At 63.4% G+C, this 24,657-nt stretch overlaps 11 protein-coding genes across 11 annotated transcripts; 5 read left to right on the plus strand and 6 right to left on the minus strand.

The window, feature by feature from the left end:
• Positions 1-78: 78 nt before the first annotated feature.
• Positions 79-2,330, minus strand: MJAP1_004319 (uncharacterized protein; the record flags this gene model as incomplete). The annotated part of the gene is made up of 3 exons (XM_060268236.1): positions 79-1,069; positions 1,092-2,180; positions 2,203-2,330. 3 exons carry the CDS (start codon positions 2,328-2,330, stop codon positions 79-81), a joined length of 2,208 nt encoding a protein of 735 aa, XP_060124219.1.
• A 21-nt stretch (positions 2,331-2,351) lies between these two features.
• Positions 2,352-3,302, minus strand: MJAP1_004320 (uncharacterized protein; the record flags this gene model as incomplete). The annotated part of the gene is made up of 1 exon (XM_060268237.1): positions 2,352-3,302. One exon carries the CDS (start codon positions 3,300-3,302, stop codon positions 2,352-2,354), a length of 951 nt encoding a protein of 316 aa, XP_060124220.1.
• A 53-nt stretch (positions 3,303-3,355) lies between these two features.
• Positions 3,356-5,945, plus strand: MJAP1_004321 (uncharacterized protein; the record flags this gene model as incomplete). Its single annotated transcript, XM_060268238.1, has 2 exons — positions 3,356-5,885; positions 5,935-5,945. The coding sequence occupies 2 exons, from the start codon at positions 3,356-3,358 to the stop codon at positions 5,943-5,945; spliced, it is 2,541 nt and encodes an 846-aa protein (XP_060124221.1).
• Positions 5,946-6,406: 461 nt separating this feature from the next.
• Positions 6,407-7,384, plus strand: ATG2 (autophagy- protein 2; the record flags this gene model as incomplete). The annotated part of the gene is made up of 1 exon (XM_060268239.1): positions 6,407-7,384. One exon carries the CDS (start codon positions 6,407-6,409, stop codon positions 7,382-7,384), a length of 978 nt encoding a protein of 325 aa, XP_060124222.1.
• A 169-nt stretch (positions 7,385-7,553) lies between these two features.
• On the minus strand, positions 7,554-14,784 carry MJAP1_004323 (uncharacterized protein; the record flags this gene model as incomplete). Its single annotated transcript, XM_060268240.1, has 2 exons — positions 7,554-9,680; positions 10,075-14,784. The coding sequence occupies 2 exons, from the start codon at positions 14,782-14,784 to the stop codon at positions 7,554-7,556; spliced, it is 6,837 nt and encodes a 2,278-aa protein (XP_060124223.1).
• A 654-nt stretch (positions 14,785-15,438) lies between these two features.
• On the minus strand, positions 15,439-15,676 carry MJAP1_004324 (uncharacterized protein; the record flags this gene model as incomplete). The annotated part of the gene is made up of 2 exons (XM_060268241.1): positions 15,439-15,492; positions 15,524-15,676. The coding sequence occupies 2 exons, from the start codon at positions 15,674-15,676 to the stop codon at positions 15,439-15,441; spliced, it is 207 nt and encodes a 68-aa protein (XP_060124224.1).
• Positions 15,677-15,793: 117 nt separating this feature from the next.
• ssr2 (SWI/SNF and RSC complex subunit Ssr2) lies at positions 15,794-18,782 on the plus strand (the record flags this gene model as incomplete). Its single annotated transcript, XM_060268242.1, has 2 exons — positions 15,794-16,334; positions 16,381-18,782. 2 exons carry the CDS (start codon positions 15,794-15,796, stop codon positions 18,780-18,782), a joined length of 2,943 nt encoding a protein of 980 aa, XP_060124225.1.
• Positions 18,783-18,807: 25 nt separating this feature from the next.
• NHX1 (monovalent cation:H+ antiporter, CPA1 (nhx1)) lies at positions 18,808-20,741 on the minus strand (the record flags this gene model as incomplete). Its single annotated transcript, XM_060268243.1, has 3 exons — positions 18,808-20,341; positions 20,364-20,574; positions 20,597-20,741. The coding sequence occupies 3 exons, from the start codon at positions 20,739-20,741 to the stop codon at positions 18,808-18,810; spliced, it is 1,890 nt and encodes a 629-aa protein (XP_060124226.1).
• An 82-nt stretch (positions 20,742-20,823) lies between these two features.
• MJAP1_004327 (uncharacterized protein) lies at positions 20,824-21,384 on the plus strand (the record flags this gene model as incomplete). The annotated part of the gene is made up of 4 exons (XM_060268244.1): positions 20,824-20,909; positions 20,932-21,134; positions 21,157-21,266; positions 21,289-21,384. The coding sequence occupies 4 exons, from the start codon at positions 20,824-20,826 to the stop codon at positions 21,382-21,384; spliced, it is 495 nt and encodes a 164-aa protein (XP_060124227.1).
• A 98-nt stretch (positions 21,385-21,482) lies between these two features.
• On the plus strand, positions 21,483-23,452 carry MJAP1_004328 (uncharacterized protein; the record flags this gene model as incomplete). The annotated part of the gene is made up of 3 exons (XM_060268245.1): positions 21,483-21,513; positions 21,536-21,708; positions 21,731-23,452. The coding sequence occupies 3 exons, from the start codon at positions 21,483-21,485 to the stop codon at positions 23,450-23,452; spliced, it is 1,926 nt and encodes a 641-aa protein (XP_060124228.1).
• Positions 23,453-23,508: 56 nt separating this feature from the next.
• On the minus strand, positions 23,509-24,657 carry mrpl3 (54S ribosomal protein L3 mitochondrial; the record flags this gene model as incomplete). Its single annotated transcript, XM_060268246.1, has 1 exon — positions 23,509-24,657. The coding sequence occupies one exon, from the start codon at positions 24,655-24,657 to the stop codon at positions 23,509-23,511; it is 1,149 nt and encodes a 382-aa protein (XP_060124229.1).

A 24,657-nucleotide genomic window follows, 5' to 3' on the forward strand; every position in this document is an offset into this window, starting at 1 on the left:
GCCTCGAGACTGTACAATACTACGCTTACCGAATGCGCTCCATCCAGGCCAAGATACGCTCACCTTGGCTGCCATAAGTTATCTACGGAGGCAGTACGCCACGAGCGCCACGAGCACGGCCAGTAGCACGGCCCATAGGATACCCTTTTTTTCTTGCGCACTCACCGAGAGCACGACGCTGTGCACTGCGCCGGGCTTGTGCACGCTGTGCTCGACATAGAGCGTTTGCTCCTCAGGCACGTAGCGGTACGTTCCGTCGCTGAGCGCAACGTGCACCGCCACGCCCCGGAAATGAAAGTCGGGAACGTAGATCTCGGTCGCGGCGTGGATGGACCGGGGGCCATTCTTCCAGCGAAAATGCAGCGACTTTTTGCGCGCGTCCCACTTGGTCGACAGCGGAATGCCTGCGACCTTGCAAGCGTACGGCCGCAGAATCGCACCGAGTGCACGTCCGCCGCGGTACAGCATCTCGTCGCGCCGCGCATTGTCGCGGTCCGCTGCGGCGTGTTCAAAGTTGACGATGGAAAAGTCTTCCTGGTTCCACCCATCGCCGAGCGCGACTTTGTTCGCGGGGTTGTAGTTCCACAGCGTGAATGAAATAAGGTTGCGCTCGAGGCCAGACACGAGCGCGGTAAGGAGCGTCGTCTGCACACGATAGTCGCCCGGACGCGTGCGCAGTGTATCGTTCACATCGTAGGGGATGCCAACCTCGCCGACCAGGATCGGCACCTCGCCGAGCGACGCGTAGCCCCTGCTACACAGCTGCGCAAGCTGCTTGTAGTAGTTGCGTGCAAGGCCGCGTGCGCCAAAGTACACTGCAAACAGAATAAACATGCCGCGGCTCAGGCCTTGGACATTCACGCTCATGCCGTTGTACGCCTTGAAGAAGAGCACGTTTAGGTCGTAAAAGTGCGGTCCATACACCAGGTTTGCCGGGCGCGGCGCCGTGATGACCGTCGCGGCGGTCAGCGGCGCAGGGCGTGCGCCGTCGTCCGACGTCCACCGCGGCATAAACTCGTTTGGAATGGGCTCGACGAGCAGCAGTGCTTCCGGCGCAGCGTGGTGCAAGCTGAGTTAGTCGCGCGACGTACCGTTCGCTGAACGCATGCAAGAACGGCGCATACAGGTCCTGGTAGAACTCGATCTTGCGGCGCCCTTGGCCGGGCCGCGGATCCACTGAAAAGTAGTCCGCCTGCAAGACGATCGGCTTGTTCTTTTGCGCGTCCCACTCCCACACGCCGTGCTCGCGCCAGATGCATCCGGAGGATTTGCGCGTGTTCGGAAACTCGCGCGGGGCGATCCACACGCTCTTCTTCGGATCGACACGCGTCTTGTGCGACATGCGCGACGGAAACGGCCACGACTTGACGTAGAACGGAATGTCCTGTACGTGTCCGTCGCTCAGCGCAAAGCCTTGGAGGGCGGAGGGATAGTGACCAATGTGCAGATCCGTCTCGTAGCACCAGTGGTGAAACGAGTAGAGGTCGATGTAGCCGCGGTGGGGCTCGTTCATCAGATCAAAGCCGGCAAATGACGGACACAGCACGAGCGCCTCGACGAGCTGCGCGTACGCGGCAATGTACGACGCCTGCAAAAAGTCCTGGATGTTTTGGGGACGCGCAGCGCCAGTGTGGTCCGTCTCAAGGCACAGATTCGGCGCAAAAATACGGCCGCCCCAAAAGAGCGTCGCCATCGTCGCGGGCGCCATCTTTTGGTATCCCGACGGCCAGTTAAAGGGTCCGGTCGGCTCCGCCTTGCCGGGGGGCGCAGCGCTCGAAAGCGGCTCGCCGTCGGCTTCCGGCACGAGCGCCGCGCCGGTCGCGTGCAGCCGCGCGACGTCGAGGCCGGCGGCGGTAAACGTCCACCCCGGCGCACCGCTCCCGCCACACAGGCGGCTCCATACGTCCTGGTGCGCACAAACAATCACCTTGAGGCCGTACGCCTCCATTACTGCAAGCAGCTTCTGCAGGTAGACGACGTACGCCCCGTCGATCGGATGCGCAGGGCACGGGCCGTCATGCGACAGTGCCTCCCACGTCACCAGGAGACGCACGAGCGTCATGCCCCACTGCCGCAGGCGCGCGCAGTGCTCGTGCGCCTCGTCCAGCGGAAAGGGACGGTCGACAAACGAGATCGTTTGCGAATTTTTGTAGGCGTCTTGGAGCGACGGCGCGCTTGGGCTGGGTCAGTCGGGGGACGTACATCTTGCTCACGCCAGCGACATTCACGCCGCGCAGGAGTAGCACACGCCCATGCGCGTCCACAAAGTAGCGGCCATCAATACGGATGGGCCCGCCGAGCGCCGCACCGCTCAGGTCCGCAGCGGTCATTGTGTGGAGAAAGGACCATTTCTACAGAGACCGGTCGATGCTACGGTCGGGATCGGGCCGGCGGCCCCCCGGTACGGCACTGCGTCCTGCGCGTGCGGCCCACAGCGGCGAGAGCTGCAGCGGGGGGATAGGGGGGGACGTCGGCTGGGTGCGTGCGTGCGCGCGGGTGCGCTCACGTTCTTCCCGCGTAAGGAGGATCAGGGTATCCGTCAAGCTGCGCACATGGTCGTTGCTGTACTTGAGTAGCTCGGATAGATTCACATCGAGCGTGTCGACCATGGTTTCCTCCGGCTCGTGCGAGGGCTGCAGCGCGAGCGACATGCGCACTTCGAGCGAGTTTTGGATGGTGCGCCTCAGGCCCAGGTTCACCGTCTCGGCAAGGTCTACGGCCGCAGCCAGCTTGTCGCAGACCTCGGGCGAAAACGCGCTCGTGGGCGCGACGCGGTTCCACTGCTCCAGCGCCAGGTGCAGATTCGCAGTTTGCGGCGTGGGTGGGAGCGCTTCCGGCTCGGGACGTCGCGGCGACATGCTCGCAGGCGCAGTGACACGCCGCGTGCTTTGTGGTGTGGCTGCACGCTCGAGCGCGAGCGTTTGCATGCGCCGCGTCGCGCTGTGCACGTATTCTTCGCCGAGGTCTGCGGGTGTCTGGGCGGCCGACCGCAGGGAGTGCATACGCGTCGCACTACCGCTCCGTGGTGATGCAACGCGTGCACTGCCCTGTGACCACGGCATTCGCGCAGAAGGGGACAGGTGCGCACGCAACGGCGTCTGCACCGGCCGACGCGTCTCGATCGGGGATCGCCCCGGCGTCGCCTCGCTCGTGCTGCGGTGCGCGCGCCACTGCCGCGCAGCGACAGACGGAGAGTCCAGGACACTGCTTTCGCTCGAATGGGGACGCGCGCGGTCCGCACTCTCGCGCACGTCTGCGGCGAGCGCCGCAATATCGGCTTCGTGCCGCTCGCTGCGCCGCATACGGAAGATGGAGGTGCGTATCGCGTGCATGGGCCTCCACTCGATGCGCCACGATGCTGCGTGGCGTGCGGGGATGGCTCGCTGATTGGCATGTGCCGCGCTTCTCGCTCGATGGCCTCTCCGGCTCCGTGCAGGATGCGCTGGTAGGGTTTCTGGTGCGCACGACGCTGGGGCGGTTCGTGCGTTCGCGTGAGGAAAGGGGGGCGGACGGTATGCACCTGCACGGCCTCGAGGTAGACACGGACGCAGTCAACGCGCTCATGCCCTTATCAGTGCCAGCGATGGAGTCGGGGCGTGCAAATGAGATGGAGATCAAGATGCCATGGTCCAATGTGTACAGCGGGAGGATCGACGTAAATATCCGCGGCGTCCACGCGGTGTTTCGTATGCCGGAAGGCCTCGATGAGGCCATGCTCGTCTCGTCGTTCGCACGCGCGAGCATCGCGCGCGAATCGCTCGGCGCATCGTACGTGGAAATGGCGCAGACGCTCCCAGAGGCGGAGCGTGATGCACTCGAAAAGACGCTCGAGCATATCGGCGTCCGTGCGCAGCGCGACGCGTCGAGCGATGCAGCGCACGAGCCACACATCACCGGGGCATACGTAGACAGCGACGCGCAGACGCCGCTCGCGGCTCTGCTGGGTGCAATGGGGGGCGCACTCATGCAGCGGCTGCATGTCTGCATCGACGAGCTCGAGATCGAGCTGCAGCACGACGGCCGTGCGCTCGTGCTTATTGTGCCACGCGTCGAGCTCGGGGCAGAGGCACACACGCTCGACCTTGCCCCAATCAAGGTGCTTGTGCGGGGGAAAACTTCGCACGAAATCGCAACGACCACAAAAGAGACACGCGTCGCTCTCGACACGAATACAGTGCACGTTCCGCCGGTGCGGATCGCCGTGGCACCATCCGACGTTGTCTACCTTGCTGCTTTTGCGCAGACACTCGCGCCAGGCGAGGGCGACAGCGGGCTGTCGTGCAATGTCGCAGTTGAGTCCATTCATGGCTACCTTGCCTATGAAGAGGAATGCACGGCGTTCCAACATGCACTCGAGACGGACAAGGCGATCCGCCAGGCTCACGTACGCGTCGACGTACACGACATTACTATTCGAACCGGTGCCGTGCGCGAATGCCTTGTCAGGACGGCCACGATCGCACATGTTGACGCGACCAAGCACGTCGTCCTAGCATCTCTCGACGGGCCGCAAGACGGGGCAGAGGAACCTGCCCACGAATGGCCGCTCGGCCGCCTCCCGACATGGGCGCCGACGAATAGCCACGCAGTTCGCGCGCACCTTGCGCCGGACACGCGCACAATTGAGCTGGGAAGCATCCTTCTCCATGCCGACCCCAAGCCGCTCTACCGCCTCCTTCCGATCTGGAACGCTATCGAGTCCAGCCGGCCGCTCAGCGACTCGATCTGCAGCGACTGCGACGAGGACGTACAGGTCCGTGCATCGTGCAGTGCCGTACGTGTCACGGTACCACTCGCGCCGTACGACCTGCTTCTCGACGCACGCCGTGTCCAGGTGCGCTCGGACGCTCGCGGCTTGCATGTGGCACTGGGTGACGTGAGCCTCGCCGATGCTGCCTTGCGCCGCATCGTGCATACGACCGGAGCCACAGTTCACGTCAAAGACCAAGCGCGTCTGGCTCTTGGGCGTATATGCCTTGCTGCGGATCACAAGTGTATCGAGACGCTCAGCAGCGCAGCAAGCATCCAGATTCCCGAGTCGTCGGAGCCGGCGCTGCCGCTGGACATCGCGGTCGACTCGGTCGACGCCGAGCTCCTAATGGACAAAAAGACACTCAAGGTGCGAGCCAGTGCGCTGCAGGCGCGTACTCTCCCAAGCCTCCACGCCGAGGTCGGCTCGCTCCAGATTGACGGAGAGCATACGTGGGTCGAGGCAATGGGAGCTGAGCATCCCATGTTAGCCATTGACCTCGTTGAACCGTCGCCTGGGGCTAATTTGCGCGAAGCATGCGTCGTCGTGAACGACTGCCGCCTGCTGGTGCCTCGCAATGTCCTAGACTGGGCAGCCGAGCTCCAGATCCTGCTCTCGCCATTGAGCAGCACACCGTCTCGCGAACGCACACGCGTCAGCTGCGTCCTTCGCTCGATCCAGCTCGTAGGTGCTGACGATACCAAGGCGTGTGGGTGCACGCTCGACGTCGTGTCTGTGCAGATGCAGCAGGACGGTTTCACGTCGGCTTCGGTCCAGTTTGGCGAGGCGGCGCTGGTCCTACACGGCGACGAGGCTGTACCGCTAGGACATATCCGCGACGTCCATATCAATGCAAGTGTAGGAGACGCCTCAACGGTGGATGTGCTGCATGCACGGCTCGGACTTGCTGCGAGCGCAGAAATGCTCCTCGACGTCCAACATATTTTCGAGGAGTACGTTCCAAAAAAGGAGACAACACCTGGAGTGCAGGAAACGCCACAGACGACGTCTTTGGACACGGACCCGGTGCAGGATTATTCGTCCGAGCTCGCCGATGTCGAGCAGGATGCTTTTTGCGAGCCGGTTGCTACATCCCTTGATGAGCTGCCTGCCCCGCACGCCGCACCGGCCTATCGCATGTCTCCACGGCCTGGACACGATACATTTCCACAAAACATCAGCAGTGCTCTGCTAGAGGAAGACGACGTCGAAATCCACTTGCTCAATGGGGCAACAATCGCCCCGAAGCGGGCCTACTACGAAACAACCCGTCCTGTATCTCGATATGAGCGAGGAGCCTGGCACATGTCACTGCGCGACTTCCAGTGCACACTGGATTTGCTCCCAGAGCCTTCGCTGCACTCTTCCCCTGCCCTGTCCCCTGCCCCTTCTTCCACGCCCTTCCCAATGCTCAATTTCTCACGCACGCCCAAACCTGCGCGGCGCCCATTCGTGGAGATCCACGCACGCGTACAAGGCGTACACGACCTGTACATGAACCAGTCCCTCCTCACACGCACGGAAATCGTTGTACACGAACTCAAAATTCTCGACGAGTGCCCCACATCAACATGGCATACCTTTCTTGAGCGCGACACGTCGCTACGGGATCCACATGCTCATGCCGGCCCCTTGGCACGCATTCTCCTCCATTCCATGGCTGCTTCCGAGCATCCGGAAGTGCGTGTCAAGGCCCGCGTCGCGCCTTTGCGCTTGTATATCGACCAGGACGTTAAGGACTTTTTGGAATCCTTTGGCGAGCGCCTCACCCAGGGCAACAATGCATCAGCGTCCGGCACGCCGTTTATCCGCTATGCCGAAATCTTCCCTGTGCATTTGAAACTCGACTACAAACCAAAACGAATTGACTACAATGGCTTACAACAGGGCTCAAGTTCCGAGCTGATCAATCTCTTCCACTTTGACGCGTCGGTCATGGTCCTCCGCCGCGCAACTGTGCATGGGCTCCACGGCTGGGCGCACCTCTTCCGCGTCTTGGACCGCATCTGGGCGCCGGACGTACGTGCCAATCAAATTGCCGACGTTGTTGCCGGCATCGCGCCTGTACGCACCGTCGTGAACCTCGGTGCTGGCCTCGTGGATTTAGTGCTTTTGCCCGTGGAACAGTACCAATCGGACGGTAACCTTGTTCGTGGTTTACATCGCGGAGCCTCTGGCCTTGTCCAGGCCGCCGCGCTCGAGACACTGCGTATTGGAGCCCAAATTTCTGCAGGAACGCAAGTCCTTCTCGAGCGAGCAGAGCACATGCTCGGCGGCGATGTTGCTGTGCCGCTCGAAGGCGAGACGCTCGAGGCGAGCCAAGTCTTTGTTCCGGACCGGGTGAGTGTGAATGCCGATGCGCCGCGGAACATGCCCGACGCCGCGCGACAGGCATGGCGTGGTCTTCACCATGGTATGCAGTCGGCCTCGCGCACGATCCTTGCCGTGCCGCGGCGCGATACGGCGTCGGACGGGCGCTCGGTGGTCCGTGCGGTACCGGTCGCCATGCTCCAAGGCGCGGTCGGCGCGACGGATGCGTCGCGGCGCCTCTTTGTGGGTATGCAAACGACGTTAGATCCACAAGTGGCTTCGGCTACGGAGCGCAAGTACAAGAGGCGGGATGCAAGTCGGTAATATTGCGAGTGATCCCAAATTTCAAATGTCTATAATAGGGGGGGGTAAGGTTATGCAGTCCAGAATCTACGATCGATCCAAATTAAGCTAAGCGCCGGGTATCCACAGCTGGTACAACAAGTTCAAGGTCCAGGCAACAAGGGAGCGCAGAGCAGGGTCGTACAGGAGATTAGTTGTTGACCAAGTCCTGCACCTTTTTCACGACGTCCTGCTCGAGCTTGTGAAGCCCCTTGTTGAACTGCTTCTTGTACGTGCTCGTCGTCTGAGACGTCACGACCTTAGCCTTCTTGTAGTAGCTCACTGTGTCTGACAAGTACTGCTCGACAAATCCAACGCGGGAAAGCGTCAGTTGATTTGCAAACGATTGGGCAGTCAAGAACCCGTCTGCGTACCCGAGATTTCCAGCGTTCGTCTCCGATGCGGCCGCGCGGCTCACCAAATGGGCGGCGCGGGCAGCAGGGCCACCGCCCAGAATCTTGGACGCGCGGCGCGAGTGGCTCTTGCTCGACGAACTCGAGTGGTGACTCGGGTGGTGCGAAGCGTGGCTGCTCGTGCTGCTCGAATGGTGGTGGTGGTGGCCCTTACCCGACGCCTTGCTCTTGCTCGACTTACCGTGCTTGCTGCTCACCGAGTGGCTGTTGACGACCTGTGCGTTGCGGGCACCCGACGTAGCGTTGCTAGTGGCGCTCGCACTCGAGTTCGAGTTCGACGACGAGTTGGAGCACACCTTGGCCGAGTTCTTCGTCGAAGCACTAACCTGAGACTTGGCCGAGCGGTAGGAGCTCGGGAGCGAAGTCGAGCTGATGGTGCTAGAAACCGTCTCGATCGTCTTGTTCGAGACCTTGTCCGAGAAGCCCCATGCGTTGTAGGCACCGTCCATGTAACCAGGGAGTGCCGCCTTGAAACACCAACCGGCGTTCTCCTTGCAGTTCTCCATGGTCCAGCTCCAGAAGAGAGCACCAGCCGTAGCGTTACGGTAGGTGTCCGTCTGAGCCTGGCAGTACTGCGCATTGCTAGAGTGCTTGTTGTTGACACCGTTCAACGAGTTGGGGTTCAGTGCACAAGACCACTCGCCGACCACAATGTTGCCACGAGCCGTCTTCGAGGTGCTCTGCATCGCGTTCAGGATCGGGCCCTTGATCTGCGAGGTGTGCTTGTTCACGTTCGTCGACTGGTCCTGCTTGGTAAACACAAAGTAGCTGTGCGTGTCCTGCACCACAAAGTCCGAACGGCCGTTGACAAACTTGGCACCCTGGCTGGGCGAGAAGGCGTCATGGAAGTACAGCGGAAGATCCTCGGCGTACGAGTTAACCTTGCGCATGGCGTCCATCGTCTTTCCGTACCACGGCCAGAGCCTGTCGTTGTTCTGCGGCTCGTTCAGCAGCTCGATGCCGACCACGTTGGTGACGTTGGCAAACTCCCTGGTAAGGAACAGGAGGAAGTTCTTGGTCAGGTTCTCGTTCTTCTTGTTGTAGAACTGCACGCCACCGGTCGAGACACCAGAGTGAGCCTGCGAGTTCTGCGAACCGTACGCTCCGTGGAGATCGACCAGCACACCGATGTCGTACTTGTCGGCCCAGTAGATCGCACGCTTCAGATACTTCCACGTGTTGGTGTACACCTCGGTGTAGTCGTTGAAGGGCGAGTCTTTGGTGTGGTTTCCACCAGCGTTCCAGTAACCAATGGGGACACGGACGGTGTTAATACCCACCGACTTCATCGTCTTAAAGTCCTCCTCCGTGATAAAAGTGTCCCAGTGCTTCTCCAGCAAGGCACGCGCCGACTTGATACCATTCGACGACGTACCGTAGCCGTTCAGCACGTCGAGCTCAGCAGACTTGCTGCCGGCAGCGCACTTGAAGAGCGAGCCCGCCATCCAGTTCTCAAGCACAAACCACGAACCGGTGTTGACACCGATCTGCTCACGGTAGCGCATCATGTTGGCGCGCGTCTTGTTGAAACTGGGGAACTGAACGTTGAGGCTGCCCTTCGGAGTGTACTCGTCGACGATGGTGCAGCCGCTGTTGCCGACCGACTTGCCACTCTGATTGTTGTTGCTAGCCAGCTGGCGGCCACTCGTGTTCGTCGACGACGACGTCTGGGGCAGGTGCAGGATGGAGGGCAGGCCCCACGACGAATCCTGCTCCGAGTTACCGTTCTGCACCTGCGCCACACGCGCACCACTGCTGGAGGAGCCCGAAGACGACTTTTGCACCACGGGGACGGGCTTGTAGTTGGCGGCCACCAAAGAGAGCGAGGAGGCCACCTTGGAGAAATCAATGCCAGGGGAAAGGATCTGCATTATGAATAGGAAATGTATCCGTCCGGCGGATAAAGGGGTAGAGAGAAGAAGCCTGTAACTTGTACGTCCAGCGTACGTAGGGAACAGAAAAGTCTAGCAACTCCAGGCCGCGTAGACAAAGGAAGGGGATCGCTCTAGAGCTTCGGCGCTCAGCACGGGATGGGGGATGGGGTCTGGCGGGAGCACCTTCCGCCCATGTTATATACATTGTTCTTGCACCTGCCCCATTGATCATCTACTGCTGCATTCGCCGTCGTAGCTCGACAGCCGCACAAACCAACTCCATCGAACATCTACAGCCACGGCGCTCCGTCGAACCCTTTATTGTGGAGGCATCCAGTCAATACTGGCGCATACACCAACTCTACGCTACTTATGTATCACGTGCCGCCAAGCCATGGCCGTGCGCTGGCTCTGGGAAGATATGGCGGTGCATCACGACGAGAATTTTGACCACGTGTGCGGCCTGGCCGAGGCGGTGGAAGCCTTCGGCCACGCTGCCGGCCGCCGGTGGGGGGGAGAGGAGTGTTGAGCCAAAGACAAGCCCGATATTGTGGGGCGCCATCAGGTTCACTTTCGAGTTGCGCGCGACGAGCGACAGGTGCGCCGCAAAGCGCTCGAGCGCATAGTAGTGGCTCTTGGGGAGCGTCCGCACCAAGCGGCTCATGGAACGCACACGGCGCGCTTGGTCGCTGATTTCTTCCGTGTCGACCAGCTGGTGGTAGAACGCATAGGGAACAACGGGCTCCGGGAGCTCGCGCAGCCATAGCTTGATCGTACTCGCAATAACATGCACGTCGACACGCCGCAGCGCAAGTGTGTGCATCGGCTGCGTACGCAGCGCTTTTTGCAGCGCACTCACCGCCTGCTTCGAGCCAGAGATACGGTAGATCCCTTGCTCGTGCACGCCGCGCGCTTCGATCTCTTGGAGCAGGCACTCGATCGCGGGAGGAAGCGCGCTGTGGTAGCGCTGGTACAGCTCGCGCAGCGAGACTTGGAAGAGCGCCGCAACGTTGGCACGCCCCTGGTGCTCGGACACCTGCGCAGCGTACTCGCCCGCGTCAAACTCACCGTCGAGGCGGACGTGCGGCGCACATTGCAGGCGCGCGAGCCAGTGGCAGAACGAAGCATAGTCGGGCACTTTGAGCGCACACCGCGTGCCGTTTGGGAGCACCATCTCGAACACGTACGGGTGCCGCTCGTACGGCCACACCCGAATCAGCGCGCCTTTGCACGAAAAGACGCTGGAGACGCGCGCAGTCGGCACTGCAGCAAGCAGCGCGTCGGTACGCGACGGCGCCGGCAGCGCCGGCAGCGGCGAGTCGAGCTGCGCACGCGGCAGCTCGAGCGGCGGCGGTGGCGCGTGCGTGTCCACGGCGGGCGGCTCGATCGCGGCGAGCGCGACGACCTTGGCTTCGTATGCCTGCAGCAGCGGAACGAGGAGCGCGGGCGGCGGGGCGCTGCTGAAAGGCGGCACCGCTGGGCGGCGTACGTCGCGCATCGCGCCGAGGCGGGCATAGGCCCGGGCGAGGTGCTGTTGCGCGTACACTGCCTCGGCACGCTGCCGCAGCATCACACGCGCCATGTCGCGCACCATCATGGGATACGCAAGCGACACGAGATCGCCGCTGGCGTGCACCGGCTGCCGCATGCTCATCGATGCAAGCCACGCAAGCATCCAATAAATGTCCGGCGTGCACCGCGCCTGGGACACCGGGCTCGGCTGGATGGCCATGGCGAGCGCCGGAATGCGCTCAGACACCGCCTCCCAGACCGCGTGCTGGGCCGTAATCGCAGGAGCGACGAGCACATCGGCAATCACCGACTCGATCATGGACAGCGGCAGCGGCGCGTCGGGAAGGCCGCCGACGTCTTTCGCCATGTGCGCACGCGCCATGCCCGCTGTTTCTAGGAGGATCGCGAGGCGGCGCGCACGGTCGTGCGACGTCGCGACCTGCGCCTCGAGCCACGCACGGACCGTCTCGTGCATCTCGCAAAGCTCACGCACGCAAAGGGGAAGCGTGTCCAAAAGGCCCGTGTCTTCTTGTGCGCTCGGCGCAGGCAGCAGGCGCACCAGGGTCGCAAACGTCCGCGGCGTGCCTTGGCTCGCGAGCGCCTGGGCCGCCGCGCACCATCCCGCCGGGGGAACGTGGGAAAGAGAGAGTGCTGCACGCCCGAGATCCGCATCCCCAAGTGCCGCATACACCGGCGCAAGGACCGACTCGAGGAAGATGTACAGCTCTGCACTCGACGTCCACTCGACGCCTGCCTCGTGCGGCACTCGGGGCGCGTACGAATACGCGGCCATGGTCGTCACCGCCAGCTTGGGGTACTCTGTGCGCAGACGCTCGAGTGTCTCGAGGAGCTCGGGAATGTCGGAAAGGCTCGCGTCGCACTCTGCGCGCGCGTCACATAGGAACGCATACACCCCTTCAAAGAGGATCGGATCGGCGAGGAAGTCGTGGGGACACTGCGCCATCCAGCGTTCGAGCGTCGCGAGGATATTCCCACGAATCGTCGCGACCATCGCCCAGTCGGTCGCCTCGCGCGCAAACGGCGCATTGACTGCGTCGTTCCAGGTGGGGTACTGGTTCGGGACGTGGTTGCGCGCATGCCACTGCATTTCGCGGCTCGCACTTTCCGCCGTGTCCCAGCGCAGCCGCAGCGCCTCGAGCAGCTGCGTGCTCGAGAGGATGTTTGGGCGCGAAAGGAGGATCGCGTCGCAGAACGCGGTGCGGTCCAGCTCGATGCTCAGCACACGGAACTCGGGCGGCTCGCGGTCAGGCAGCGGCGAGCGCACCACGAGGTGCGCGGCACCAAGCGCCAGCACATCGACGATGCGTGCCGTACTCGCCGCGGCAATTTCGACAGCAAAGTGCGAGGCATCCGCGAGGCGCGCGAGGCCGGCGAGTGCTTCGTTGCTCATGTCCTGCGACATGCGCTTCGCGACGACCAAAGGCGACGCGAGCGAATCGGGCGCACGGTCCGGAAGCGCACGGAGCTGCAGACTCTCGCTGATACGAACATGCTCGCCACGGCTATCGTAGCGACCCGTCCACAACGGCAAAGCCGGCCACGCGCCCACCCCGGCAGCGCCGGGAAGCGCCGCCGGAAAGAGCGTCGGAAAGAGGGGTAGCTGAGCGCCGTCCGCCCAGGCGACGTCGCTCATGCGCCCGCGCTCGGGGAGGCCGCCGGCCAGCACCGCGCTGCCGAGGTAGTCGGTCACGCCCGTGTGCAAAGGGTATTCGTGCTGCGCAAGCCGCTGAAAGAGGCACTGGTACTCGGCGATCGGCGCCACGCATTCCACCGGCTGCGTACGGGGATAGACCGTCGTCATGCGCTGCGCCAGCGCACGCACACGATTAAACTCGGGCTCCTGCGCAGCGATCTGCACTTCCATGCGCGCCGCCTGTGCCTTGGCACCGAGGTGCGGCGCCGCAGCCTGCGCGAGGCCCGCATTGCCCAGGAACGGGATGCCCACGGTAGGGTCGTCGGCCCACTGCGTGCTGAGCGAGGTGTGCACGCCTTCCACCCACCCCAGGCCCGCGAGGTCCGTGGCCCATCCCGCGAGCTCAAAGCGGACGCCGGGCGGAACGTCGTGCCACAGCGCCTCGATGCATGCCGCGGCGCGCGAGCACAGCGCAGCGCAGATCGCCGCCCACGCCGCATGGTCCTGCAGACGGCGTGAGGCGCGTGCGACGGCGGCCCAGTGCAGCAGCACTGGTGCGCGTTCCGCAGCGCCCTGGCGCTCGGGCGCTTCGTCGACGAGCAGCTGGCGCAGGACGAGGTGCGTAAGCCAGTGCGGCCGCGACGCATCAAAGCGTAGGGAACGAAGAAGCGACTCGGTCACCGCGCTCGCCATGCGGTACGCCGTAATCGGCACACGCACAAACGCCGCGAGGCGGTCCGCGTGAAAGACTTGGATCTGCTGCGCGATCTCAAACGGATCGCGCGAGAGCAGCAAGGGAATGCTCCAGCACGCATAGAGGCCTTGCAAAGCCCGGCACGGCACGGCGCGACGCGGCGGCGCGTCCGGCACCCAGTTGGTCGGGACGCACAGGTCGCCTGCAGCGCTTGCGTCGTGCCACACGCGCATCTGGCGCGCGATCGACGCACAAGCATTGGGCTCGTGTTTTGACAGTGCCGTGGTCAGCTGGTCGGCCTCGTGGAAGAAGAGCGAGGTGTGCCCGGCCGGGATCTGAGGGCGCTTCCACAAGAGCAGATCGAGGAACGCAGCGATGCGGCGCGTGCACCCCAAGTCGGATGGCACGCAGCCGAGGCGCTCGGCGAGAAGGAGCGACAGACGTACGTGCTTTAAAAACACGTCAAACGAGACGGGCGACGTGCCGAGCGCGTAAAACACAATGTGCAGAAACGTGCGCTCGTCCTTGTCTTGCGCACGCAGCGAGTCGTTGGACGAGGTGGCCGTAACGGCACGCTGTGTGCCAAACACGAGCTCGTGCGCCAGCGCCGCGCCGGTCGCACGCTCGATCCGCGCCGTCCAGCTCGCGGGCTGCACGCCAGCGCGTACGAGGCACAGCTCAGGGTGCTGGGCAGGGCTGTCCCACGTCGCCACCTGCACCGAGTCGATATGGACCGACGGCGAGTGCAGTGCACTGGCCTGCGGCGTCGACGGAGACGACGTCGCATGGGCCGTCTCTTCGTCCTCCTCCAGCCCGCTGGGCCACATCGACGAGCGCACTTGAAAGGTGGCGCGCACTTCCGGCACGAGCGCGCTCGGGACCTTGTAAAAGAAGAGCGTGTCGTGCGCAAGCACCGCCTTGAACGGGCGCCAGCCGCGGCCGGGCTCGTTGCGCGTCCGCTGCTTCGGAATCGCATCGGACCACCATGCCAGCGACCATGGCCCTGTGCTACGTTTGAGGAAGCCACAGACTGCATCTGCATCGTCGACAGCTCCCGGTTTGTCGCGCAGGCTCAGGCGGTCAAGGATCGATTGGGGGGGCGACACGACCGAAAGCGTACTGATCGACGGCGTGGCACGCAGCGCGCCAGGCTCGGCACGCGCGTGCGCCTGTCGCGTTGCGACACGCACCAGCGGCTCCATCGCAGGAGCGCTCGGCGTCTCGGGCCGGCTCATATCATAGGCCTGGTGGGAGCTTGGCTCGCCGGCGCCCTGCTCGCTCCGACGATGTAGGGACGGATGAGATGCCATCGGTGCGCTGATGGTGAAGGGCATTGCGCACAAGGGGGCAGCGAGAGCCCGCTAGTTATACATAACTACGCCACACCCATCTGCACGTAATAGCCGCGCCTTGCAGCTATGTGTCGGTTTCTCGTTGTGCCATGGTCCGTTCTAGAGGAGAAAGGGACATGCGCAGGGGCCAGGCAGGGGATTTGTCATCGGCGCGCCGATGATCGGGTGAGAAAACAAGAAGCAAGAGAGTGGGGAGGGTTGTGTAGCCATGCTGGATGACCTGCAGGATGGTATGCACTCCGCTGGCTAGGGAGAGTAGGGCAAAAGACTCGATTCCGTTGCACCGAACGCTGCCCGAAAATAAAAATAATCCCGGACCATGCGATACCATGCATTTCCATAGCTATCTATCAACGCGCGTCGAACAAGCCTGCCGACCATGTACACCGACTCACGCTCCTTTGTCGTCGCCATCTCTGTATCCACGCTCCTCAGTCTCTGTCGCACACTGTCCTTCTGTCCGTGTCATCGGAGGTATCCGTTGTGCACTATATGCTATGCACGAACGAGAGCACAGCACTGATGCCAATATACAATCTAGTGGTGCTCTTCATGGTGGTCACCGTGGTGGTCCCAAGGGTGGCGCCATCCCTGTGTGTGAGCTTTCCAGCGGTGTACATACTAGCAGAACCGGTCCGTCCTCCTTCATACGGTAAAAGATCCAGAACCACATCGTAGCACCCAGCAGTTTCGCGGTCCAGCGGTGGTGGAATGCAGGCTTGTGCGGGTGGAACCCAAACATGGGCTTGTACCAGCCTCCCGGAGCGCCGGCCATCTTGTCCTGGTAGCGAGGAGAGAACGGCGTCGGCCCGGAAACCACGTGGCTTTCGGCCGAAACGCGCGCGCGCCTGTGGGCCGTTCGACGCGCGGATCCATCATCGCTGTCGAGGAGATGAGTCTCAACGTCAACGGACTCCCTGATAAAGGGCTCCTAAGCGATGCTGCCGTGTTTGCGCGGCTCGATCCGCTTGCTGCCCCGCTCGTGTCGCACCTGCAGAGCCGCTCGCTCACGGTTCCGACGCGCTCGGCGCCGCTCGATGGCCGCCAGCTCGCCCAGTTTGTCTACGATCTGGGCGTCTTTCAAGAAAAGGTGCTGGGTTTCGGCGCTGCGCGCCCTGAGAACCCCAGTGCTGAAAATAAGAGTGCACAACACCCCCTGCGCATTCCTGCCTCGCTGCTGATGACCCATCCGTCGCTGACGGACTTTTCGGCACTGGACACGAAAGCGCCGCTGTACGCCGTGCTCGAGGCCGCATTTACCTTCCTTGGCGAGAAGAACGAGAGCTCCTGGGACATGGAGGATGCACAGAAGCGCACGCTCTACGTGGAGATGATTGCGAGCGTCCGCCGCACGCTGCGTGCGTCCAACGTCCTCCCGGCGGTGCGCATCGCCGTAACGAGCGACGTGACCGAGGCCGAGGCCACGCACTTGCGTGGAATTGCTGCGCGGATCGGATGTACGTTTATCTGCTGACCCAGGCGACTGGACCGACGACTCGACGCAGGCGACGCATGTGCTTAAAGTCTCGAACGAGCCCATGTCGGACGCCAGTTCGCACGAAAAGCCGCCCGAGTCGGAGTACTTCCGCACCGTGGCGCATCACGATAGCAAAGTGCTGATCCACGTGTGGTACCGGCCCGACTCGTACGATACGTGGCTCCCGGACAAGGACTTTTCCGAGCCGGAGCCTGCGCCGGCGCCGCGCACGTCGGCGTGGGAGATTAGCGCACGCTGGCTGCGCGATGCTGACCTCTACAATGAGCTCATGAACGAGGAGGACTACGAGGCGGATGAGGAGGCGGACGACGCGCCCGACTCGAACGACTCGGCGCGCTCCAAGAAACACAACCTCCCCGATTCGATCAGCGACGATGCGGCGAACAAGCGCATCAAGCTGCTGGTCGGCGCGAAGCCCGCGAATGCCACGCCGATTGACCTCTCTGGCGCACAGCCGATCCCGGGCAAAAAGTACGAGAGCGAGCCCGTGTCCGGCGGCACACTCGGCAACCTGCCGCAGGAGGCCGAGCCCGCGGCGCCGGCGAGCGCCGAGCCGCTCCCGGTGCGCGAGGCGGCTACATCTGATGCACAGGCCGGCGACGTGCCCGCGCCTCCGACCGAGCACACGTCGCTGGACGCGGACGAGGTCGCCCAGACTGCGCGCAAGTACCTCTCTGAGCAGACGCAGGAAGTGATCGTCCCGTCATACTCGACGTGGTTCGACATGGGCCATATCCACGCGATCGAGCGCCGCTCGCTCCCCGAGTTCTTCAACAACAAGAACCGGAGCAAGACGCCGACGATCTACAAAGACTACCGCGACTTTATGATCAATACCTACCGCCTGAACCCCTCCGAGTACCTCACGTTCACCGCGTGCCGCCGCAACTTGGCGGGTGACGTATGTGCGATCATGCGCGTGCACGCCTTCCTCGAGCAGTGGGGCCTGATCAACTACCAGGTGGACCCCGAGACGCGGCCCGCATCGCTCGGCCCGCCGTTCACTGGCCACTTCCGCGTGCTGGTCGACACGCCCCGCGGCCTCGCGCCGTTGCACCCCGGCACGGCGCCCGAGGCGCCTGCGCCGCAGCCCGAGAGCGTCAAGCCCGAGACGGACCACGGCGAGATTACGCTCGAGCTGCGCCGCTCCGTCTTCCAGTCGACGCTCAAAGGCTCGCGGCCAGTGGACTATGCAGAGGCGAGCTCGCTTGCGTCCGAGGCGCAAAAGGAGCTCGAGAATGACGACAAGAAGCCCGCGTACGCGTGCGATACCTGCGGCGTAAACTGCACGCAGTCGCGCTACCAAAGCACGCGCGCCAAAGACTTTGCGCTGTGCTCCAACTGCTACCTCGAAGGGCGCTTCCCCACGTCGATGTACTCGGGCGACTTTGTGCGCCTCGAGGACGCGGCCTTTAAGCACCCCGGCAGCGCGAATGGCGCGTCGGACGACGACTGGAGCGACGAGGAGACGCTCAAGCTCCTCGAAGGCCTCGAGATGTACGAGGAGGACTGGGGCTCGATCGCCTTGCACGTCGGCACACGCTCGCGCGAGCAGTGCATCACCAAGTTTATCCAGCTCCCGATCCAGGACAAGTACCTGGACGGCGCAGCGCAGTCGGACCTCGGTCCGCTGAAGTACGCGCCGCGCGACGCTACCGGCAAGCACACGCCGCTCGTGCCCTTTGCGCAGGCTGAGAACCCCGTCATGAGCGTCGTGGCGCTCCTTGCGAGCGCGGTGAGCCCCGCGGTAGCGAGCGCCGCTGCACAGAGCGCGCTCGGCGAGCTGACCGACGGCATCAAGAAGCGCATCCAAGAGGCCGGCAAGGAAGGCGCCACAGACGCCATGGCGGTGGACGAGGCGCCCGAGACCACCGAGACCGAGACCGAGACCGAGACCGAGACCGAGCCCAAGAACGCCGAGGCAGAGGCCCCGAAGCCCGACGCGCCGGCCGTGCCTCGCTCCGAGGTCGAGCGTGCGGCGTCGATCGCGCTGGGCGCTGCGGCGTCCAAGGCGTACGTCCTTGCGTCGTACGAGGAGCGCGAGTGCCAGCGCCTTGTCCAGCAAGTGATCGAGGCGCAGCTCAAGAAGATGCAGCTCAAGATGGCGCAGTTTGAAGAGCTCGAGACGCTGCTCGAGTCCGAGCGGCGCTCGATCGAGGCGGGCCGCAAGCAGCTCTACGCCGACCGCCTCGCGGTCCAGCGCCAGCTCGCGGCAGTGAACGAGCTGCTGCGCAAGGCAAGCACCGCGCCGCAGGACGTGCGACCGGACGAGCTCGCGAACGCGTCGAGCGCCGCACAGGGCGTGCCGCAGCAGGGCCCGGTCGTCCGGCAGGGCCCGGCGGTCGGTGCGCCGCAGGGCGGTGCTATGGGGCGCCTCGAGTAGCGATAGCTAGAGTACATGTATCGACCTAATGCGTCTTGTCCTTGGGCGAGTCGCGCCCGTCTCCGTCGAGCTCCGCCTCGCGCTCGTACGGCACGCTGACGTTCGCCCATGCGGCGCTCGACTCCTCGACAAAGTCGCGAGTCGCTGCGCGGCGTGCCTGCAGCTGCTCCTTGCGCTGCTCATGCTTGCGGTTGGCCACAGAGTTGCTAAACATGGGCAGCAGGTAGCGCTCGTCGATCCGCTGGAACCACTGCCCATCCTGGAAGATGAGGTTCGCGCGGTCGAGCACGTGGCGGGTGCGCGTCGGCACTTCGCCTGTCTCGTCCGTGTCCTCGACCTCGTCGCGGGTTAGGCTGCGCAGTCCGCCGGGGCCGGCGACCATCGCTTGGGGCCCGTCCTGCGCAGAGTCGGGCAGCACCTCGTTCAGGTCGATCGGCGACCGGACCTCGCCGAGGCTCGCATCGCGGTAGCGCCCGGCGGGCGTCGCACGCGTGCGCAGCTGCGAGGGAAAGCGGGGCGCAGCGATCCACGGCTGCGTGTCGGGGTCCTCGTCGGGGTCGGCGACCGACCCTTCGTCCTCGTCGTCCTCGACGCCGGTCTGGATCTGGAGGACCTCGAGCATCTGCGCGGTCGTCCCGCCAAAGACAATCACGGTCAGGACCACGGCGACGAGGACGGTTGTCTGCAGCGCACTCGCATTGGTCCCTTCGATGCCTGCACTCAGCGCAAAGCCGACCGCGCCACGCAGGCCCGCCCAAAAGAGCATAAGCTGGTACTCGCGGGGGAGCTCGAACGTGGCCTCTGGCAGGCCCGCGCCGCTCGTGCGCTGGCGGTGCTTGGCCCGGAGGTCGGCGAGGCGGTTCAGCGCGTAAGCGATCGGGAACACGGCGCAGTAGCGCGACACGACCACTGCGGCGAGCGTAAAGATGATGAGCAGGGGCTTGTACACGAGCCCTTCTCCAGTAAAGAGGCTCAGACCAAGGTAGATAAAGATAAAGTTCTCCGAGAGGCTCGCGAGCGTCTGGAAGATGTACTTGGTCGTCCGCTGCGTGCGCAGCGACATGTTGTGGTACGCATAGTGTTTGAGCGTGATACCACAGAAAAGCAGCGACACGATCCCGCTCATCTGCACCGCATTGCTGAAGAAGTAGCTCGTGTACGCCAGCAGCATCACGATACAGCTCTCCAGCTCGGGGTACAGTCCGAGGCGCGAGTGCTTGAGCAGGAGCGAGCACGACAGGCCGAATGCCACGCCGAGGATCATACTCAGCGAAAAGACGACCCAGAACAGGCCCACACCGTGAAATAGCGAGAAGAGTGTGATGGTCGTGTTGCGGAACTTGGACAAGGTCTCGAACATGACGATCGACACGGCATCGTTCAGGATACTCTCGCCAAAGATGATGCTGTACAGCTGGGGGTCCACACGGTACGTGTTAAAGATCGCAAGAATCGTCACGGGGTCCGTCGCACTGAGCGTGCTGCCAAAAATGAGGCACTCGAGCAGCGTGAGGCGTGGCGACTCGAGGTGCAGGAGGGAGGCGACCCATACGATAACACTGCGTCAGCCACAGTACATACCCAATCACGATCGCACTGATAAACGTGCCAAAGAAGGCAAACGTCAGAATCGTGCCAAAGTTGCGGAAGAACTTGGCCTGCCGCAAGTCGTAGCCACTCGCGAGGATGATGGGCGGAAGCAGCACATTCATCATGATGGTATTGCTAAAGCCCAGCATCGCACGCACAGGCTGCAGCACATTCAGACGCAGCACTATGCCGACAAACATGCCTGTGTCAGTTGCACGACGTACCGGCAAACAGCCCGACAATCGTCTCGTGCACCGCCGTGATGCGCTTCACTTTCAAGTAGTAGCTCGTTAGAAAACTACCAATCAGTAGGAAGAGCACTAGGAAGAGCGCGAGCGACGAGAATCGCTCGTTCTCCTCCGCGTCCATGGGGGGGGCAACGCCCACTCCAGGCGGCGCAGCACTCATTCCAGATGGTCCGTGGGAAGGGAATTTACCGCCTCCACACCGTATGCCGCCCGCGGAGGTCGAGGCGCGGCAGCGCACGCTGCATGCACTCGAGCAGGCCGTTGGCGTGCGCCGGGCCATTCTGGCATCGTACGTCGCTCGGCTAACGCAGTGCGGAGAGCTCATTTGATACCATACAGCAGCTCCAGGCGTCGGACGACGGTGCACGAGTTGGGGCTGGGGGGGCGAGCCAGGGCCATGGGACACGCACCCTCCTCCGCGAGCGCGACGACCTTGCGCTCGAGATTCTGCGTGTGCAGGCCGAGCTGGCGACAGTACAGGAGGAGGGGCAGAGGCTCGCACGAGAAATTCGGGGTACGTCGCACCTCTCACCCAGACGTGCGCCAGCATACCATCGCGTCCTTGCACGAGGCTCGCGACCAGACGCCAACACAGGCCAAGGACACGACGCAGCGACAGAGCGACCTGCTCCACGGCGTGGTGCTCGTACGTACTGCAGCTGACACAGGGCCTTGCGCTGCATGGCGAGCACCCGTGGTACGAAGACCCGCAGCTCACCGAGCTTGTGCTTTCTATGGATGACCGCGCAGCTAGCAATGTATAAAGAGTATGAGCCCGTCCAGGGGCGCACTGTAGAACTAGAGCATGCTGCGGAGCGAGCGCCGTCCCAGCGGCCGCCTCCACATTCCGAATCCGACGACGATGCTGGACCTCTTTGTGATCCTGTCCAAGAGTGCGTGCCTCTTCTCACCCAGCGGGATGTATCCTGTGGTCCAAAGCCTTTACGCCGTCGGCATCCAATAGCGATATCGTGAACCGTGTCGTGCGCACGACTTTCCTTGAGGAGCGCACGGCGCAGGCACGTGTCGATATCGACGGATGCACGGTGCGGTGGACGCTGTCCAACCCCCTTGAGCTGACGTTTATTGTATGTGTGTTTCCTAACGCAGGCGGTCTATCAGCGCATTCTGCAGCTGACGTACGTCGAGACGCTCCTCGAGTCGGTTCAGGCGGCCTTTACCGAGCGCTACGCGACGCTGCTCAAGACGCTTCCGAGCGCCACGACGCCCGCCGATGTCCTCAGCGAGTACAACAAGAGCATGCCAGAGTGGTCGAAGCAGTTTGCACAGATCCTGCGCCGCGCCGAGCACGGCGCGCCGAAGCGCACTGCGCTCGAGGAAAAGGCGGCAAACGTCCCGGCGGAGGCGAAAGCCGCGCCTGCGAGCACGCCTGCCGCCCGCGAGGCGCCGCGTCTGGGCGACAAGGCTGTCGCCGGGCCTGGCGGGCGCCGCATCGTGTCCAAGTCGAAGAAAAAAGGCGCGGCGGCTGCCGAGCCCGAGCCCGAGCCCGAGCCTGCCAAGAAGCCCGGCAAGGAGCGCCGCAAGTGGGACGCGAACGGCCAGGCGATTGCCGAGACCGACGTTGCGAACCTCGACTTTAGCGGCACCGGCGCTGCAGCCGACGAGTCGGTCGACCTGAGCCAATGGATCGACGAGTCCAAGCTTGGGCACACGACCAAGGACGGCCTGTACGAGCTCGCGGACGACGACAATGCGCCTGTCCCTGACGACGAGGACGAGAGCGCGTCGACGGGCTTTTTGTCGAATCTGCGCAAAGGCAGCTCGACCGGCTTCTTTTCCCGTATGCTCGGCGGCAAAGAGGCGCTGACCGAGGCGGACCTTGCGCCGGTCCTGCACGCAATGCAGATGCACCTGCAATCCAAGAACGTCGCAAACGACGTCGCAGAGATGATCTGCGACGGTGTCAAGCGCCGCCTGGTCGGCAAGCGCCTCGCGACCTTTGGCAGCATCAAGGCCGAGGTGCGCAAGTCGCTCGACGAGTCGATTACGCGCATCCTCACCCCACGCACGTCTACCGATATTCTTCTCGAGATTGCGAGCAAGAAGCAGCGGCGCTCGGAGCTCCTGAGCACGATGCCGAACGCGGCGCGCAACAGCCGCGGCACAAACGTGTCGCCTGCGCTGAACCCCTATGCGATGTGCTTTGTGGGTGTGAATGGTGTAGGAAAGTCGACCAATCTCGCCAAGGTGTGCTTCTGGCTGCTGCAGAACCGCTACCGGGTGCTGATTGCAGCGTGCGACACCTTTCGCAGCGGTGCCGTGGAGCAGCTGCGCACGCACGTCCGCAACCTTGGCCAGCTCGAGATCGACGGCCGCGCCGTGTCGGAGGGCCTGCCGAGTGGCGAGGCGCTCCTCGAGCTGTACGAGCGCGGCTACGGCAAGGACGCGGCGGGCATCGCAAAGGATGCGCTTGCCTACGCCCGCCAAGGCGGCTTCGACGTCGTGCTCATCGACACGGCCGGGCGTATGCAGGATAATGAGCCGCTGATGCGTGCACTTGCGAAGCTCATTGCCGTGAACCAGCCCGACAAGGTGCTGTTTGTCGGCGAAGCGCTCGTCGGCAACGAGGCGGTGGACCAGCTGACCAAGTTCAACCGCGCGGTGAAGGACTACAGCGGGGTGTCGAACCCCCGCGGCCTGGACGGGTGCCTCTTGACCAAGTGGGACACGGTCGACGACAAGGTCGGCACTGCGCTCACGTCGACCTGGGCGACGGGCCTGCCCATCTTCTTTGTCGGCACCGGGCAGACCTATACCGATTTGCGGCAGCTGCGTGTGCACCATGTCGTCAATGCGCTGCTGCGCGAATAGATACCAATAGGCATGTGGTATGTGCGTTACCAGGACTATGTTCCTAGATTTTGGCGCTACCCGCGCGAATCATACAAGACCTCCGCGCGGCCGAGCGGCTGCGGAGCGAAGCGATGTGGCTCGACGTGGCCTGCTGCGTGTTGCAGCGAGTGGGGAACAGGCGTGCTGCCTGCAAAGGTATCGTCCAGCGTCGAAGAGGGCAGGTCGAACGAGCCGTTCGGCCGCTCGGCCAGGTACAACCGCCGCAGCGCGTCTTCTGCCGCGCGGAACTCGGCCATGCGGATCGAGCTGCCGGTGCCCTCACCGAGCTTGACTGCACCACTGTACACGCCCACGACAAACACGGGCGAAATGCTTTTACGGCCCGTCTCGGCCAAAATCCGGCTCTGGGGCGTCGGCTTGTTGTATTTTTTGCATGTCGCCGAAAGCACACGCTTCGGGTCGCGGAACTTGAGCAGGCTCGCCAAGTCCATGCGGCGCGACAAAAACTGGCTGTGGACAAAGCCGCGGGTGGCCTCCATGCCCAGCTCCTGGAAGAGGACAGCGACCATGGCGCGCATCGACTGCGCCGCCACGTCCTTGCTCAGCAGGGGGGCGGTGCTGCTCGCGCGGCCCTTGACGGCCTTTTGCACGACACTCTGGCCGGTACGGTCCCAGCGCTGGACGCCTTGGCCGAGCACGCCGAGGTCCGCACCGACGTCGGCCAGCGTGCTGGGGCCGACAAACGCACTGACAAACGCCTTTAGCACGCGGGTCGGCAGGTGGGGGTACTTGAGGTGGAAGTACTCGCTCGCAATCAGGCCGAGCAACGCGTTTCCGAGCGTCGCAAGCTCGGCATTGTGCGCCAGCGTCTCGGAGAGCTCCGGAACCTGCTGGCGCTCCTCGGTGGAAAGGGGCAGGTCGGCGGCACTGCGCTGCACCGAGAGTACACTCGGGTGCGTGCACGCGACACGCACGAGACCCGCACGGCGCACACGCTCGTCTGCGCTCAGCGTAGAAGGGAAAAGATGGAAGCGCGCGCCGACCGTGGCAATCGCCGACGGCACCTGCGCCTTGAGCGACGCCCAGATCTGGGGGTGCGAGCGCGCAAGCTGGGGAAGGTGTCCAACCGGTCCCGCACCATGCCACTCGACGGCATTCGCGACAGGAGTCGCATTCCGCCACACGCTCGCCGTGGAGAATGCCCGCACAATCTGTCCACGCAT

Source organism: Malassezia japonica, chromosome 9, assembly GCF_029542785.1.
Source record: "Malassezia japonica chromosome 9, complete sequence".
Classification (NCBI taxonomy): domain Eukaryota; kingdom Fungi; phylum Basidiomycota; class Malasseziomycetes; order Malasseziales; family Malasseziaceae; genus Malassezia; species Malassezia japonica.